The sequence below is a fragment of the Saccopteryx bilineata genome, chromosome 1 (assembly GCF_036850765.1).
Source record: "Saccopteryx bilineata isolate mSacBil1 chromosome 1, mSacBil1_pri_phased_curated, whole genome shotgun sequence".
Taxonomy (NCBI): domain Eukaryota; kingdom Metazoa; phylum Chordata; class Mammalia; order Chiroptera; family Emballonuridae; genus Saccopteryx; species Saccopteryx bilineata.
This window is the reverse complement of record NC_089490.1, coordinates 241,266,729-241,284,839: the sequence shown is the minus strand read 5'-3', so window position 1 is coordinate 241,284,839 and position 18,111 is coordinate 241,266,729. Positions and strand designations below refer to the sequence as shown.

General features: G+C 46.5%; 1 protein-coding gene across 3 annotated transcripts; it reads left to right on the top strand.

Annotated features, from left to right (window-relative positions):
• The first annotated feature begins 1,433 nt into the window (after positions 1 to 1,433).
• ADIPOR1 (adiponectin receptor 1) lies at positions 1,434 to 17,821 on the top strand. Of its 3 annotated transcripts, XM_066239568.1 has the most exons (9): positions 1,455 to 1,556; positions 6,336 to 6,387; positions 9,263 to 9,496; positions 11,148 to 11,264; positions 12,726 to 12,897; positions 13,371 to 13,557; positions 14,803 to 14,990; positions 16,354 to 16,547; positions 16,959 to 17,821. In XM_066239568.1, exons 3-9 carry the CDS (start codon positions 9,356 to 9,358, stop codon positions 17,085 to 17,087), a joined length of 1,128 nt encoding a protein of 375 aa, XP_066095665.1. In that variant the 5' UTR covers positions 1,455 to 1,556; positions 6,336 to 6,387; positions 9,263 to 9,355; the 3' UTR covers positions 17,088 to 17,821. The 3 variants fall into 3 exon arrangements, with proteins under 3 accessions (XP_066095656.1, XP_066095665.1, XP_066095669.1); XM_066239559.1 differs by lacking the exon at positions 6,336 to 6,387 and having other exon boundaries at positions 1,434 to 1,556; XM_066239572.1 differs by lacking the exons at positions 1,455 to 1,556; positions 6,336 to 6,387 and adding an exon at positions 1,622 to 1,809.
• The last annotated feature ends 290 nt before the right edge of the window (positions 17,822 to 18,111 follow it).

Genomic DNA, 18,111 nt, shown 5'->3' with positions numbered 1-18,111 from the left:
TGTGCCACTGCAGGTCAGACCCACCAGAAATGTCATGCTGGTCCACAGAAGAGTTAACCACCCTGATGTTATATGAAGGTTATAGACCCCATGAGCTTAGTCAAATTCACTTATGCTGAGTGATCTGCCTTTGTGGTCCCCGAAAAAATGCTATTTTCACTGGTCTTCAAGTGTAAAGAGGGTGAAAGCCACTGGTCTAGAGTAAGATAGGCATGTGGTAATTGCAACACTGTGATTGATCCTATAGTAGTGTTGTGGATGGGGGTAAGTCAGTAGGAGTAAGAGAAGAATTAACGTTGCTGAGTTAACAGCCGTGGACCAGGCACTGTGCTAAGTACTCATCATATAATATAATCCTTATGATAATCCTGAGTCTGCAATTAAGGATTTGCCAAAGGTCATACAGCTGGTCCCACTGAAGAAAATTAAAAGTCCTATGGACAATGTTTCTGAGAGTTTTACACAGCAGGCAACACATCACTTAATGAAGCATCATTTGGCATCATACTAAAAACCTGCATGAATTATCTCAGTTTTTGAAAGTTGTTTTATTGATTTTAGAGAGAGGAAAGGGGAGAGAGACAAATTTAAATCTGTTCCCATATGTGCTGTGACCAGGAGCAAGCCTGCATGCAACCTCTGTGCATGGGGTCCATGCCCTAACCAACCGAGCTATCTTGCCAGGGCTGAATTATCTCAATCCTAACAAAGACCCAGTGAAGTAGCATTGTTTTCTTCCGATTTTTCAGTTGAAGTAATTATCTTTTGGAAGGGTCCAGTAAGGTGCTCAAGATCATAGGCTGGCCAGGGACAGAAACATGCGTCCAGAGCCCACACTTTTAACCAGCACCAAGAGATTATAACCAACTACCTGTCTCTGCATCTAGAGTAAAACTAGTTATGCACCATCCTTTGGAGAACTGAGGAAGTGGCACCTCAAGTCATTTTCTGTGTTATGTGGTTCAAGAGGAGGGCTGTACCACCTGTCTCCCAGGTGTGCACTCAGTTCGCAGTGTGGTAGCATAAGCCGGAACGAGACTAGAAATAATTCCACTGTTTATGATAGAAAATAACAAGAGCCGAACTGAAGGCTACCCCAGTACCTCGCACGTGAGGGGCTCAACAATACTTGGAGGGAGAGACCAAGAGATTGAAAAAGGAATAAGTGATTCGAAGATAAAGGACAGGCGTTGGTCAAAGGTGAGGTACAGGGGGTTTGCTAGCGTAGAGGAAAGGTGCATGGAATGAAATTCGGCGATCCTTCGCGGGATTCGGTTAGGTCTGACCCTCGGATGTTTTCTTCCAGTGCTCCCTGCGCGACTAGCTGTGGAAGTGGAGCTCAGAATCAGGGGCAGAGCGGGGGAGTGGCCTAGGTGGGCGTGGTTGAGAGGAGCAGGCCTGTGATTGGTCCGCAGGGGCGGAGGTGACGTAGTGTGTTGGAAGCCTTTTCCGGCGCGGAGAGCGTCAAGATCGGGGCCGCTGGGCCGCAGACCGCCTGCCGCGCTGCGGGATGTAGCGCGGGGTCCGCGGCCCCCAGCTGAGCCTGTCGTCTGGCGGTAAGTTTCCGGGGCTGCTGCCGCGAGCGAGTGAGCAGAAACCAGTAGAGAGTGGGGACCCAGGGCGCCTGGACGTCCCAAGAGTCCCTGGGGTCCGAGACCCTCGGCCCTGGAGCCGGCCGCGCCTCCCGGCTCCGCCGCGGTCTGTGTTGTAAACATTTCCGGCCCCTCCCACTGCGCGCGGCCGCCGAGGCGACCTCAGAAGCCACCTCAGACTGCCGGTCCCCAGTTTCCCCAACTGCCCGCCGTCCTGGTGAGTGCTGCCTTCCAGCCCCGCGGGGGATGAGCCGTCTGCACTCGGGATCGGGCTCGGAATAGGCCAGGCCCGGAGCTAAGCCTGGTCCCCGGGCTGCCGCGTGAGACAATTAGGGAGCCGGGGTTCGGGGCGGGGGCGGCCTGGCTCACTGGGCTGCCTGTCCCAGCAGAGAACACCTGCCTTGGGAGCCCCAGGGTTCCTCGACCAACACAAGACAGTGTCCCCACCTTGATGGGAAAAGGGAGGTTAATGGACAGTTTACCCTTTAAGATATTCCTACACGCTGAAGTGTGAGCAAAATCTACAGTACTTTGGGGGAAAACGAGATTTCATTACCCTAGAAATCTCGCATTGATGTATGCCATGCTATGTTTGAGGTTTCGTATTCAATAGTGTTCAATTTTTAAGAACATAAAGTAGATAAACATACTTTCCCTCAGTTTCTTCTCTTCATAGGTGGTGGGAAACTGAGAAAGCGCATTTCAGTTGACACAGAATCAGGTGTGGGAGGAAAAATAAAAGGCTTGCATAGTACTTTAGTGGGTTAACCATAGTGTTTCCCTCAAATAGTGAGAAGACGGAAAATGGGGATTTAAGCTACCAACTTAAATCAAGTGAACATTATAATGGCTGGTTCTTTTCTGAAATGAAGTACTTGGGGTTTCTTCCTTGCTTTTCTCTCTTGGGGCTTGGGTCATGGGTCACCTGTTACAGTGCAACTGCTGTTCCTGATATTTTTGTAGTATCTGCACAGTAGGAGGAATTTAGACTGGGTAGTGCTAAACAAATTGCAATATCAGATAGCAGTTCCCAGCTCACAGCCACTCAGTTTCTTTATACCAGTACAGTAGTAACTTCTGTCCCCATGTAGTGGGTGATACTTGAGGAATCAGTTTAAAAGCTGGTGTGCTACGTACTGTGAAGGTGTATCTTAGAGAACCTCCACTATACCTACTTACAGAGTAAATCTGAAAGCATTTTGTTCTCAGTAGCAAGATACTGTGTGATTCCCAAGAAATTAAAAAAAAAATTAACCACTTTGCCTGCAAGTAGAAAATAATTTCAGGCAAGTATCAGGAAGGAGCATGAATCCTCCAGCCTCCCCACTGCTAATGGATAAAGTACACCATCTTTAATAGACTTTTAGGCCCTCTTTAGTCTGACCTTATTGTACCTTTCCAAGAATTCTTTTATGGAAGAGTGAATTAAAAAATAATAATAAAAGGATAAAACAAATAAGGAAAAGAACAAAAACAAAATAATTTGCATTTCTTTCTAGGCCAGTAAGTTTGCTTTCTATTTCCCTGCCTTGGAGGTCTCTACTTCTTTGTAACATGAAGCCGAACTGACACTCCAGGTATATTATTTTGTCCCATTACTTGGATTGAAAGGCCGCTGAAAGTGCCCTCTGGACAAACCAGTTCCAATTGATTGGCTTCTAGGCATGCAGCTCATTTGCTTTTTTCATCAGGGCATCTGGGACACATAATATAAAGTGATCACTATGTTGTGTAACCACGGACCTTATATATCAGAGATGTATTTGATTACAAACAGGGACTGGCATGAAACTCCTTCATGTGCCTGTATATCATTTTATTTCTTTTTCTTCTTTTTCTTTTTTTTGGCTTGGCTTAGCATTTGAAAAGCTTGCCTGTCTGTTTGGAATCTAAAAGACCTCTTCTGTGGGACCACTTTAACCAGAGAAGAGTTGCAAAGGACATTAGTTTGTGATTTTCTGCTTCACACTCTTTTTTTTTTCTTTCATTTTTTCTGAAGCTGGAAACGGGGAGAGACAGTCAGACAGACTCCCGCATGCACCCGACCGGGATCCACCCGGCACGCCCACCAGGGGCGAGGCTCTGCCCATCCTGGGCGTCGCCATGTTGCGACCAGAGCCACTCTAGCGCCTGGGGTAGAGGCCACAGAGCCATCCCCAGCGCCCGGGCCATCTTTGCTCCAGTGGAGCCTTGGCTGCGGCAGGGGAAGAGAGAGACAGAGAGGAAAGCGCGGTGGAGGGGTGGAGAAGCAAATGGGCGCTTCTCCTGTGTGCCCTGGCCGGAAATCGAACCCGGGTCCTCCGCACGCTAGGCCGACGCTCTACCGCTGAGCCAACCGGCCAGGGCTGCTTCACACTCTTAAGTCAGTGACTTGGCATCAAGTAGGAAAGCTGAGACCCCATTGCTACACTTCGGTAATTTTCAAACATAGGCCTTTGCCTGGATTCATTTTTCCCCAGCTATTGCTATGAAACTGTCCTTCTCTAACAGGGTATATAGAGGAAAAGATAGCTGTTCCTTGTCTTTACTACTCGACTAGTCTTGTTTTGAAACAAAGTCAGGTAGGCATAGGTAGAGCCTACCCATGGATTCCCTAAGGGTCCAGGGATCCCAGATTTAAAACTAGAAGCTCTGTGCCTTTGCTCCAGGGGAGGATTGTGCTATAGCCTGGGAAACTTGAGAACTGGTTCAAAGAATAAATGTCTCAAAAAACTGTGAGGGAAATAAACTCTCCAAGTAGCTGGCTGGTGATTAAGAATCAGTCCTGGCCTGACCAGGCAGTGGCACAGTGGATAGAGCACTGGACCAGGATGCGGAGTACCCAAGTTCAAGAACCCGAGGTCGCCAACTTGAGCGCGGGCTCATCTGGTTTGAGCAAAGCTCACCAGCTTGGACCCAAGGTTGCTGGCTTGAGCAAGGGTTTCTCGGTCTGCTGAAGGCCCACGGTCAAGGCACATACGAGAAAGCAATCAATGAACAACCAAGGTGTCGCAACAAAAAACTGATGATTGATGCTTCTCATCTCCGTTCCTGTCTGTCCCTATCTATCCCTCTCTCTGACTCTCGCTATGTCTCTGTAAAAAAAAAGAGAGAGAGAAAAGAATCAGTCCTGGTTGCTAAAAAATGGCTCTGATTTCTGATTGCAATGGAGCAAGGGTCCCAGATGGGCAGAGCATCGCCCCCTAGTGGGCTTGTGGGGTGGATCTGGGTTCCGGTGCATGCAGGAGTCTGTCTCTCTGCCTCTCCTTCTCTCATTAAAATTATTTTTATTTTTTTGTATTTTTCTGAAGTTGGAAACGGGGAGGCAGTCAGACAGACTCCCGCATGCGCCCGACCAGGATCCACCCAACATGCCCACCAGGGGGCGATGCTCTGCTGCAACCAGAGCCATTCTAGTGCCTGAGGCAGAGGCCACAGAGCCATCCTCAGCGCCAGGGCAAACTTTGCTCCAACGGAGCCTTGGCTGTGGGAGGGGAAGAGAGAGACAGAGAGGAAGGAGAGGGGGAGGGGTGGAGAAGCAGTTGGGCGCTTCTTCTGTGTGCCCTGGCTGGGAATCGAACCCGGGACTCCTGCATGCCAGGCCAACGCTCTACCACTGAGCCAACTGGCCAGGGCCCTCTCACTAAAATTAAAAAAAAAGAATCAGCCTGACCTGTGGTGGCTCAGTGGATAAAACGTCAACCTAGAAACGCTGAGGTTGCCGGTTCAAAACCCTGGGCTTGCCTGGTCAAGGCACATATGAGAGTTGTGGCTTCCTGCTCCTCCTCCCTTCTCTCTCTCTCTCTCTCTCTCTCTCTCCCTCTCTCTCTCCCCCTCCCTCCCTCCCCTCTCTATAATAAATAAATAAAATCTTAAAAAAAAAAAAATCAGTCCTGGGCACTGACTGAGCAGCATTGTCCCAATATGCTAAGGTTGCAGGTTCGATCCCTGGTCAGGGCTCATACAAGAATCAAGCAGTGGCCTGACCTGTGGTGGCGCAGTGGATAAAACGTCGACCTGGAAATGCTGAGGTCGCCGGTTCGAAACCCTGGGCTTGCCTGGTCAAGGTACATATGGGAGTTGATGCTTCCAGCTCCTCCCCCCTTCTCTCTCTGTCTCTGTCCTCTCTCTCTCTCTCTCTCTCTCTCTCTCTCCCTCTCTCTCTCCTCTCTAAAAATGAATAAATTTTTAAAAAAAAATTAAAAAAAAAAGAATCAAGCAGTGAATGCATAAATAAGTGAAACAACAAACTGGTGTTTCTTTTACCTTTCCTCTCTCTCTAAAATTAATAAATAATTTTTTTTTTTTTTAATCAGTCCTTTCCCAAGTTTGGCACACAAATAACTCTCTGCGTCCACAGCTCTATTTTCTAATATGGGTCTATCCATTTAGAAAGCTTAGTGGTAAAAACTTATTAGCTGGAATTGAAGAAATCCTATCAAAAATGCACTCCATGGAGTTTGGCCCACTTATAACTTGCTACATCCAGTGTGGTGAGTTTGAGGTGAGTTTGAGTTTGACATAAGGATATAGACAGCTGAAGTGTATTTGTCTCTCCTGAGTGTTCCCAGAATCAGTCTTAACAACTTAGGGGTGTATGCTGATTTTATATGTCAGAGAGACCAAAACACATAATCATTCCCAATTGTTTGTGAGTGGTCTACCCTGTCAGAAATTATATTTTTAGGTCCTAGTATTACTTGCTTTTCTTTCTTGCCAGACCTCCGATCCCTATCTCTCCCTTTCCTGTCTCTGTTGCTACAGTTTAGAAGACCAAAGTGGACAGTGGACTTTGCTCACTATGATGACCTCCATTGTATGTATTTCAATGCATGATGACACGTCTTGTATGATGAGTTGTAGCTGATGGCGGGTTTGTCAATTAACTAGGGTGTTAGGTTTAGTGATTCTGAGTCTAGGAGACGTTATTGGGGAGCAGGGACATAGGAGCTGGGGGGAATCAGAAGACTTAGCAGCACGTGATTTGGACAGAAAGGGAAAAGTCTTTAATGATGACCAAGAGACTAAGAGAATGCTGGACTTGATGGCGTAGAAATTTTTCAGATTAAATGAGGAAGTTATAAGAATACTAACCTGGTTTTGCTTCTGATTTCTGACCCTAGTTGCCCAACTTGAAGTTTGTCTATATTATTCTCATTGCTTCTAGTAAAATAGTTTTACACAGCATTAGAAATAACTGAACTTAGTGTGTGGCCATTCTAGCTTAGGGGTTCTCTCTCTCCACTGCTCTCCTGGAGCAGTGAAATTATATCACTGACTGTACATACCTTACATTACTTTATGCCATTGAATTGTAGGCTCTTTGAAGACAATGACTTTGCTTGTTAAACTTTTTATTCTGCACAAAACCTTAGAATGCCTTAGGGTGCAGTATGAAATACATTTGTTAGATTTCAAGGAAAGGAGAAATCTCCACAAGCGTAAATCCTTAGCAAGTGATAAAAAGTATTGTCTTGTGCTTGTTGGCTGGAATGCTGCCCCATTAATTCATTTTGAAATGTGGGCTCTGATCAAAATCAGGGTTATGTATCAATTTGTCACCTATGTAATACTGTATCCTAGAACCTGAGAATAATTTTTTTGGCCTGCCTCTAAAGTACTGGCAGCAGTATTCTGAGCTAATATTCCCCTTTTGAGACTTACTTCTCCAAGATGCCCAAAGCTATTTATATTTTTTCTCCAGTGTAAATTATTTTTCAGTATAGGTCAAGCTGTTGATGGGGTAGTACTTCACTTTGAGGAAACAGGTTTTGTGGTCAACCTGTTGAAAAGGATTTCCCAATGTTTCTTCTCACGTGGGTTGCCTCTGTCCTGAGGTTTTCAGGGGCCTCCAGCTTCCTGTTGTCCATGGTGGCTCAGTTGTTGACTAAGTGGCATTTGTCTTGTCAGTCTTACATACTTGCAGGAAGAGGAACTTCCTATATGTTGAGACCATGTAAAGGTCTGCTGCACGGGGAATTATTGTTTGCTCTCGAACTAGATTTGCCTGATGCTTTCAGCTGTGCTTGTGAGTTGAGCATAGCATGACTTTTGAAACTTGAGGACTGACCTCACCTGACTATCTAAACCCAATTAAAATCCCTGAGAAGAAAGTGTGGTTACTCTTGGATTAAAAAATAGAGAGATAACTGGTACGAGATGTCAAAGATGTTGGTAGAGATGCTTGTATAGTGAACAGCCAGGGGAGATCAAGCCTCAGGAGTGGTCATGCACACTCTGCCCCTTAGAAACGATTTGGGTTTCCTAAGCCTACATTTCCCCTCTTGTAAATCAGTGCAGGTGTTACCTGGCCCTCCTTGCATTGCCCTCTGGTTATTGGGACTCGGGTAACTAGTGCAAAAAATGCTAATATTCTGGCTGCTGTTGCTGTTAATGATCAATAAACTTTATTTCCGAGAGAAAGAAACTAGTAATTTACATGGCTGTGGAAATCTTTGGGCACTTCTCAATATAATTTTTATTTCTCTGAGGCTTGATTAAAGACTACTGCCTGAAATCTAACTCAGGAAAACCTGAAAGGTTTTGAGACTGTTCCTAGAAAACCGAGTTCTAGGTTTTTCTGGTTTTCCTAAAGGATCTGTATGGCCATTTCTTAAAATCTAACTTGAGTGGGACTTAGGTTATGATCTGGGGTGGCTGGCCAAGCTCTTGCTGAGCCAGTTGTTTAGCATGTGTGCAGAGGGCCAGGCTACCTCCTTGTTTTCAGCTTCCTGCTTCCAGGTAAGTTATTGGTTCCTTTAAAGAGCGGTTGTTATGAAGCTTATTATCCAGGTGTTCAACCTAGGATCAAATCATATAATAGAATTAGTAGACTTTGCAGAGAAATTAACCACTGGACACCTAGCTCACAAGCTCCTTTTGTATGCAGGGCACACTTGTCAGAGCATTTGTAAATAAAACCAAGCTGAGTTCAGTTGGCATTAAATTCTTTACTAAGCCTCCGAGGTCTTGTAGTTACAGCCAGGTGTTGACTTCGTGTATTGGCTTCATAATCTCAAAGCCAGATGTTTCTTGAGCAGAACTAGCTTTGGGAATGATGGGCTATGTCTTCTCACTCAATGGGCTCCATACCCATGGGAGGGAGTGGATAGCTATTTTTCTGTGGTGACAGTTTGGTACAAAAATCACAGATGCTTTGAGGTCAAGCAACCAAGTGTTATATGATATTTTCAACCTTTTAAGGGGTTCTGAGTAAAGAGTAATATTAAAGAGGGAGAAGAAGGAATAGATTTCATTTTAGCAATTAATTGGCCTTTAGAATTAGAGACAGGGGCCCTGGCCGGTTTGCTCAGTGGATAGAGCGTTGGCCTGGTATGTGGATGTCCGGGATTCGATCCTTGGTCAGAGCACACATGAGAAGTGACCATCTGCTTCTCCCCTTCTCTCCCTCTTTCCCTCCCACAGCCAGTGGCTCTGTTGGTTTGAGTGTCAGCCTTAGGTGCTGAGGATAGCTCAGTTGATTCAAACATCTGCCCCAGAAGGGGGTTGCCGGGTGGATCCTAGTCTGGACACATGCGGAAGTCTGCCTCACTGTCTCCCCTCTCTCACTTAAAAAAGAATTGGAAACAGGATGTGTTGTTTAGCTAGTGTCTTATTCAGTACTGACTTGTGGCTTCAGAACTCTGAGAGGAATAAATTGTCAACACCCTTCATGTTGTGTTTGCTTTCAGTGTCTGCCATCACAGGGAGATCTCTGCCCTCTGGGGCTGAGACACCCAGCCTTTCCCCAAGCTGAAGCTGCAGGGTATTGAGGAACCAGCTAGATGTCTTCTCACAAAGGACCTGTGGCGGCACAAGGCAATGGGGCTCCTGCCAGCAACAGGGAGACGGACACGGTGGAGCTGGCTGAGCTAGGACCCCTGCTAGAAGAGAAGGGCAAACGGGGAGCTGCCAGTCCAACCAAAGTAAGTCATCTTCCCAGGAGTCCGTCCCTTGGTTGGACTCTCTCCTTCACCTCCTCCATCTGCACTTTGTAAGCTCTCAACTCACAGCTAGGACTAGATTCAGCTTCACATGACAAAAATCCCTGTGGCTCTGGCAAGATAGGATTCTGTCCAGTAAAAGACTAATAGGAGGAAGCAGGTCAAGGCTGTACCACTGTCAGGCACCTGCCTTGCCCCTCCTTTATCTTAATGTCCATCAACACGCCCACACAGTAGCCAGCACAAAGGAGGAAGGAGAAGGACCCACCCTTTCTGGAAGTGCCTGGACACTCCCAGTTACATCCCATCTGCCAGAGGTCGGAACTTGTACTTAGTCACACTCAGCTGCAGTGGAAGTTGGACAGTGCAGCCTTTTCCTTGGGCCTGAGTAAAATTACAGTAACATTGCACCCTGAACAAAACCAAGGACTCTGTTACTGAGGACAGGAGAGTGCTGCTCTTAGTAAGCAAGCAGGACTCTGTGTCACAAAGTCTGAGAGGGGCCATTTGTTCACCAGGGCCATCAGCAGGAGAGCAGATAATGACACCTTAGTTGTTCATTGATTGCTTTCTCAAGAACAGATAGCTCAGGGAAGGAGCTGAAGTGTGGAGCTCTCCTCCATGGTCTGGAGTCTGGGACAGAGAGCCTGTGGAGGACAGGTACTCCGCCAGTTGCACTCTCGTGTCAGGGCTCTTTCCGGCACAGGGGTCAGTGCTGCTCTTTCCTGTCGGAGCCAGTTCTGCGGCTCTGGTCCTCCTGGGAGCTGCTATGGATACAGTTTAGTCATCATGGCATCCCCAGAGTCAGCAAGCAGGGAACGGGGAGCGGATTTCAGTCCTGAGGGGATCTCTGAGACTGTCTTTCTCCTTGTTTTGAGAATTTCATGGTCTAGAAGATGGAAGTATTTGGGAAATTGGAGTAGTTGAGAACTACTGTCCTAGAAATTTGGGGGTGAGGGGTGGCACTCAGACTTTCAGACTTAAAGAACATTTGGGAGCCCTGGCCAGTTGACTCAGTGGTAGAGTGCTGGCCCCACGTGTGGATGTCCCGAGTTCGATTCCCGGTCAGGGCACGTACAGGAAGCACCCATCTGCTTCTCCACCCCTCCTCTCTCACTTCTTCCACACACCCCCCTTCCCCTCCTGCAGCCATGGCTTGATTGGAACGATTTGACCTCGGGTGCTTAGGATGGCTCCATGGCCTCTGCCTCGGGCGCAAAAAAATGGCTCCAGTTGCAACAGAGCAAGGGCCCCAGATGGGCAGAGAATTGCCCCCTAGTGGTCTTCCCGGGGGGGGATCCCAGTCAGGGTGCATCAGGAGTCTGTCTCTGCCTCCCCTCCTCTCACTAAACAAACAAATGAATGAACATTTGGGTTTGGTGCTAATCCTGTGTCCCTCCCTCCACTGTCATCTCTGCCAGCCTGACTACTGTCTAGCTCTCACCTCAGCATTTACACAGCACCAGTAAATCCTGAACGGAGTGCCCTAAACTTACTGTCATGCTTTTGGAGAAGAGGCCACAGGCCATGTGCACAAAGCGTTGAGTTTGGGTTTTCCTGGATTTGTCTGATCTGGAATAGAGCAGTTATGAGATGACTGCTGGGGTTGGTTTGTGTTGGTTTGTTCACACAGGCTGAAGAAGAACAAGCATGCCCAGGGCCCCAGGAGGAAGAAGAAGAGGTGCGGGTCCTGACACTTCCGCTGCAAGCCCACCATGCCATGGAGAAGATGGAGGAGTTCGTGTATAAGGTGCAGCCTGGGAGCTTCTGTCCTGGATGGGAGGGGTGATGGGCTTCTTGGGGATGTCCCAGGTAGCAGGCCTGCACTGGGCTGAAGACTTTTTATTCCTGTGTGTAGATTTTTTGTGCCCAAGGTGAAGTAAATCCAGGGAAAGGGTAGCATATTTTTATGGCCTAATGTGTTAGGCTTTATTCAAAATATTTTCTAAAACAGAACTCTTAATTTTTCTGCTCTGGCCCCTTCTGGCAGTCATTAAGATATTAAAATGGGTACAGTAATGTGGGCTCCTTTATTAACACGTGAAATATGCATTAATGACAAGTTATAACATTAACACTTACAGATTCTAAGTAGTGATGAATAGAAATATTTTGATGTATGTAAAATTAATGTGTAAAATTATCTGTGATTTTAGTTACTGACAGGCACAGTTCTAATTCTATTGTGGTTTGTTCACATTTATAATTGAGGGAAATATTAAATTTTAGTTAAAGGTGAGTAAAAATGAAGATAAATTTTTCTATCTACTCCCTGGATTCTGTTAAGAACCTTTGCTCTAGCCTGACCAGGCAGTGGCACAGTGGATAGAGCATTGGACTAGGACGTGGAGGACCCAGGTTTGAAACCCCAAAGTCGCTGGCTTGAGTGTGGGATCATAGACATGACCCCATGGTTGCTGGCTTGAAGCCCACAGTCACTGGCTTGAGCCCAAGGTTGCTGGCTTGAGCAAGGGGTCCCTCGCTCTGCTGTAGTCCCCCAGTCAAGGCACATATGAGAAAGCAATCAATGGAACAACTAAGGTGCTGCAATGAAGAATTGATGCTTCCATCTTTCTCCCTTCCTATTGTCTGTCCCTGTTTGTCCCTCTATATGACGCATTCTCTGTCTCTGTCAAGAAAACCCCACAAAACCTTTGCTCTAAAAAGACATTGTCTCAACCTAGTGCGAACTTAAACCCACTGGGGGAGGGTGGAGCAGGAACAGCCAGATATTCCTGGAGGAAAGGTGCCATGGAGAGCTCAACTGTGTGGCTTCAGAAAGCCATGAGTACAATTTGTCTCTTCTGTTCACTTTATTCACTTAATTTTGAAACTTCAAGTAGCTTAAAGGAGGTCCTGACTTACTTTCTTTAGTTCTCCAGATAACCTGACCTGACACACGAACAGAGGCATCAAGAATATGGTCAGGACTCAGTCCGTTCTGCTATTGTCACTTTCATGCTGTGTCCTGGGTCTCCAGGTCCAGCCTGGTTCCCCCATTACCTGAGCCCAGCCAAAGCCTGACTGATGTCCCCCTCCACCCCTCATCCTTAGGAAAACTGGTGTTCTCTTGGGCCTTGCTTAGAGAGTGTGTGTCTACAGCTGACTCTGAACAGTGAGGTTAGGGATGCCAATCCACTATGCAGCTGAAACATGGATAAGGGGATCTGTGCAATCCAAACCTGCATTGTTCAAAGGTTAACTATTCTAGGTCTGGGAAGGACGCTGGAGGGTCATCCCATATGATGTGCTCCCCGACTGGCTGAAGGACAACGACTACCTGCTGCACGGCCACAGACCGCCCATGCCCTCCTTCCGGGCTTGCTTCAAGAGCATCTTCCGCATCCACACAGAGACTGGCAACATCTGGACCCATCTGCTTGGTGAGAGGTTTGGGTGGGAAAAGGCAGTCTTTTTTGTCGCTTTAAGTGCTGAAGGGTTGTACAGAGCCTTTGTCCCTGGGAAGGAAGAAAAAGAGAATTGTTCTACTTGATTGAAAGCTGGCCTTGTGCCTGTGAACCACCAGTGAGCTGGTTAACTATTGGTCATTGAGCTTTAAGATGGGGGGGGGCTAGAAATGGTGGAAGAAAATGAAACTCGGGGTTGTCTTGTGATCCCTGGGAGAGCTGTCCAGCATGCAGGCAGTTCCTTCCATTTCAGAAGTTCCCACTGTCACCGCAAAATGCTGTTTTATAAATGGTCTTTTTGTCTGGGTTTATGTGACTGCTGTTTCCATTGAAATTTCAGTCTGCAGTTCCCACAGCTAACACTATAGTGTTAGTTCTGATTTAATACCATCAACTGTCAAAATATACACGTTCCCCCTCCCTCAGGCTTTTTCCTTTTCCTCCTCTAGGTTTCGTGCTGTTTCTCTTTTTGGGAATCTTGACCATGCTCAGACCAAACATGTACTTCATGGCCCCCCTGCAGGAGAAGGTGGTTTTTGGGATGTTCTTCTTGGGTGCAGTGCTCTGCCTCAGCTTCTCCTGGCTCTTTCACACCGTCTACTGTCATTCAGAGAAGGTCTCTCGGACATTTTCCAAGTGAGTGAAAGAACTTTTGTCAGCATGGAAAGGCCAGGCCATTGTCACATACTGTGATCTGAGTGCTGAGTACTGGGACTCAGTGACCCTGAAAGATGCCCTGTTGTGCCAGAGGAAAGGCTTTCTACATTGTGGATATAATAGGGTGATGGGGCTTTCCCTTAAATCCTTCATGAAAAAATTCATGGCAACCACCTCAACAGCTAGGGCCCAGGTGTGGGATATATTTCCTACCTGCACACACTAGCCTGTGTAAGCTTTGGTGTTAGTGGGCTGCCTTCTGAGACCACGCACTCTAGCCAAGCAGGGCGTGGTGTGTCTCCTGTGCTTTCTGCTGTGTTCCTGCCCACAGCTGAGGAGCTTATCTTCACTGCCCACGCACTGCTGCAAGCCCCAGATGTCCATCATCTGCTGCCTTCCAAAAGCCCAGCTCAGCCTGGAGTTCTACGTTTGCTTGTTCTGTTGTTGTTGGTTTTAGTGGTGGGTTATTTTGTTTTTTCCAATAACACCAGTAATGAATACATTTTTAGCATTTAAAAGTCAATTAAAACTGAACAGTACCTCTTAATACTACTCCCAATTTAAGGATTTTGGTTTTAGAATGCCACCTATCAGAACTGGGTGATATTCAGAGCCCTTCCTGAGTGTGAAGCTGGGAACCAGCTGGTTATGACAGAGCTGAATTTAAGTGCTCACTTGGGGGACATGGCTGTTCATGATGGGAAGAGAGAGAGAGAGAAAGTTCTGTGATCAGGGACTCTTAGAACCTTTCCCACCTGACCCGTGGCGGCACAGTGGAGAGAGCATCAACCTGGGATGCTGAGGACCCAGATTTGAAACCCCAAGGTTACTAGCTTAAGCATGGGCTCGCCCAGCTTAAGCGTGGGGTCGCCAGCTTGAGTGTGGGATCACCGACATGATCCTATGGTTACTTGCTTGGCTGGAGCCCCCTGGTCAAGGCATGTATGAGAAGCAATCAATGAACAACTAAAGTGATGCAACTAGGGGTTGATTCTTCTCGTCTTCCTTCCAGTCTGTCTCTCTTGCTAATAAAAGAGAAAGAGAGAGAAACTTTTCCACTGCAAAGAGAAGTGTTTGACCTTTAGGATTTCAGTCTACGATATAGGTAAGAGACAGGATGGTCAGATCTGGGAGCAGGTAGAGAACAGAAAAAATGTTTAAACGAGCCGTAGGAAGCCTTCATTTTTCCCACTAATGCATTTCGATTTTGTGGCTCTTTTTCAGACTGGATTATTCAGGGATTGCTCTGCTCATCATGGGGAGCTTTGTCCCCTGGCTCTATTACTCCTTCTACTGCTCCCCACAGCCACGGCTCATCTACCTCTCCATTGTCTGCGTCCTGGGCATTTCTGCTATCATTGTGGCACAGTGGGACCGGTTTGCCACTCCAAAACACCGGCAGACAAGAGCAGGTGGGTTGGAAGAAGATATAACTCTCATAGGTATTTGGACTTTGACCTCTGATAGGCTCAACCTTAGGCCCTAAGATTTGCAGTCTGAGGACCCAACTCAAAGCCTGATTTGTGTTTAGAACTTTCAGAACAGTGTGGATTGTAAAACTCAGTTGTCTCCTAGTTTTCATACTATTTCAGTAGAGTGCTAACAGGACACACATTCATCAATTAGCTACAAGTATAAAAATGACAGCTGTTTGGTTTGAGAAAGTTAAAAAAAAATGTACAGAGCAGTCATTTCAGTGACCTGAGTCCTAAGCACTCAGACCAACGAGTTAAAATGAAAACACCTCTAGTTGTTTTACTGGGGAAGCAGGAAGCTTGGTTTCAACAAAAACACCAGTCAGCTATGATAGTAGCTGGTAGCACAGGCATCTTTGGGTTGTCCCATCTAGACTTTTAAGTTTTGTTTCTTACAGCAGCACACCATTGATCTCTTTAGATTTCTTAGTGTCTGGTGGTATAACCACCAGATGAAAATTAAATCTTCATCAAGCATCAACTATGTGCCAGGCACAGTGCTTTAACAAGGCTATATCTACAAAAGTGAAGGTAGTTCCTGCCATCCAGCCATCCAGTGGTGTGCGCTGCAGGGGTGTTGATAGAAGTGCCCGTTCTTCCCTTCCTATCACCTTACTTGTCCCAGCAGCCACATTTTCCAACCTGGGTGTCAGTCCTGGGTGATTGAGACTTTTACAATCTCACTGGGAAACCTGTCCACTCTCTCTGTCTCAAAGCCACCTCAAGATTTGCCTTCTGGGTTCTGTACTCAAGTCAGCCACCAGAAGGTATTGGTCTCTCATTTTGCCAAGGCTTCTTAAATAATGAATAATGTGTGGTGGTGGTTCTTGCTGCTCCTTAGAGGGTAATAGCTATATAAACACTTTCAAAGCCTTTTTCCTATCTGATGTTGAAGAAATATCTGTTCACTATTATCCATCTTGTGGCTACATTTCCTGAATAAAGAGCTAGTTATCGCCTGACCTGTGGTGGTGCAGTGGATAAAAGCGTCGACCTAGAAATGCTGAGGTCGGCGGTTTGAAACCCTGGGCTTGCCTGGTCAAGGCACATATGGGAGTTGATGCTTTCTGCTCCTCTCCCCCTTCTCTCTCTGTCTCTCCTCTCTCTCTCTCTCTCTCTCTCTCTCTCTCTCTCTGTCTCTCCTCTCCTAAAATGAAAAAAAAATTTTTTTTAATTAAAATATATATTAAAAAAAAAAAAGAACCTGTTATCATAGACACTTGGATTCCAGAGTGAGGCAGCAGTGAGCTCTGTGTAGTGGTGTCCCCTCACCTGACAGCTTTGTGTCTGCTCTGTGCAGGGGTGTTCCTGGGCCTTGGCTTAAGCGGCGTTGTGCCCACCATGCACTTTACTATTGCCGAGGGCTTTGTCAAGGCCACCACCGTGGGCCAGATGGGCTGGTTCTTCCTCATGGCTGTGATGTACATCACCGGAGCTGGCCTCTATGCTGCTCGCATTCCTGAGCGCTTCTTTCCTGGAAAGTTTGACATCTGGGTAAGCAATGGCCTCCTGGCAGTGCCTGTGGTCAGGGACCGGCCCCAAGTAAGAGGTCTGAGACAGATATGGGATTGTGTGGTGTTTGCGGTATATCTATTTACACAGGGGAAATTGGGGGGAAGTAACCAATATGAACATTTTGGTGTATTTTTGACACGACTTTTAAAAAAATTTTCTACAACAAATACATCACTTTCCAATTTGCTCCCAAGTCAGGACATATACAGGAACAGATTGATGTTCCTGTCTCTCTCTCTCCGCTCACTAAAATCTGTGTGTGTATCTGTGTATTACTTTCATGATATTAAAAAAAAAATTTAAAGAGACAGTAGATGAGGTAAGAGCTTTCTCCTCATTTGCTCTCTCCTTGCCAGTACCCTAAGAGGCATGCATCTCTTGTTCCTACAGTTCCAGTCGCATCAGATTTTTCATGTCCTGGTGGTAGCAGCAGCCTTTGTCCACTTCTACGGGGTCTCCAACCTTCAGGAATTCCGCTACGGCCTGGAAGGCGGCTGTACTGATGACTCCCTTCTCTGAGCCTCCCACCCGAGGCTGGAAGGGAAACTTCCCAAGTGCTTTTAAAAATAACTTCTTTGCTGAAGTGAGAGGAAGCGTCTGTGTTGTCTGTTTCTACAGGAAACCTCTTAGAGAATTCAGCGCCAGCCAGGCTTCAGCCTACCTTCCCACCCTGGGGCAGAAGGATCAACTTTCCATGTCCTTTGCTGAGGAAGGTCGTGGTCCACTCGGCTAGGCCCCTCCTCAAGCAGTCCTTCCTCAGCAAGGCAACTCTGTCCCCTCACACAGAATACTTTGAAGCTCATGTTGAGATTTTACCCCACCTCCAGCCATTTTGGGGAAAAACAATGGACTGGGACTCTTCAGAATTTCTGTTTCTGGAAGAAAATGTCCCTCCCTTACCCTGTCCATACTTTGTAACCTGGCTTAGAACAGGCCACCCGTTTTGTAGCACACTTTTCAGAAATGCTTGTAACCTGGTCCCATGTTTCTGGGGCCTGGACCTGCTGATAGCAGGAAGGAGAGTCACCAACTTTGATGCAGTCTGGCTGATCATGGAAGTGTGTCCAGGCTTCAGATAACCTGAGTTTTAATTTTTTTCTTGGCAGAGTAATGTAAAATTAAAATGAGAAAGATATTTAATATTTAATACTAAGCTTTAAAAAGAAATCTGCTATCATTGCTATGTATCTTGATGCAAAGGCTATGATGATAATAAAAGGAAGTACAGAAGACAATTAGCATTCAGAGATTTACCCTGTGTGGTCTCAACTATTTGCACATAACTCCAGAGGGTTAAAGCTGGGAGAGTAATTTTAGATTCTGCATGAAACCTGACCGATGACACCTTATCCAGACCTAGCCTTCCAGAATGGACCTACGAAACTCAGAGTAAGTTTGGACTATAGGGTATTGGGTCAGAGAATCCAAATAACTAGAAATATTTTTGTTTGTCAAGGACAGTGTTCCCATGACTTAAAGACCTAAAACAGGACTGTTCCCCTGAAAACAGGAGAAGCTAAACTAGTCCCCTCTGTGTGCTGTC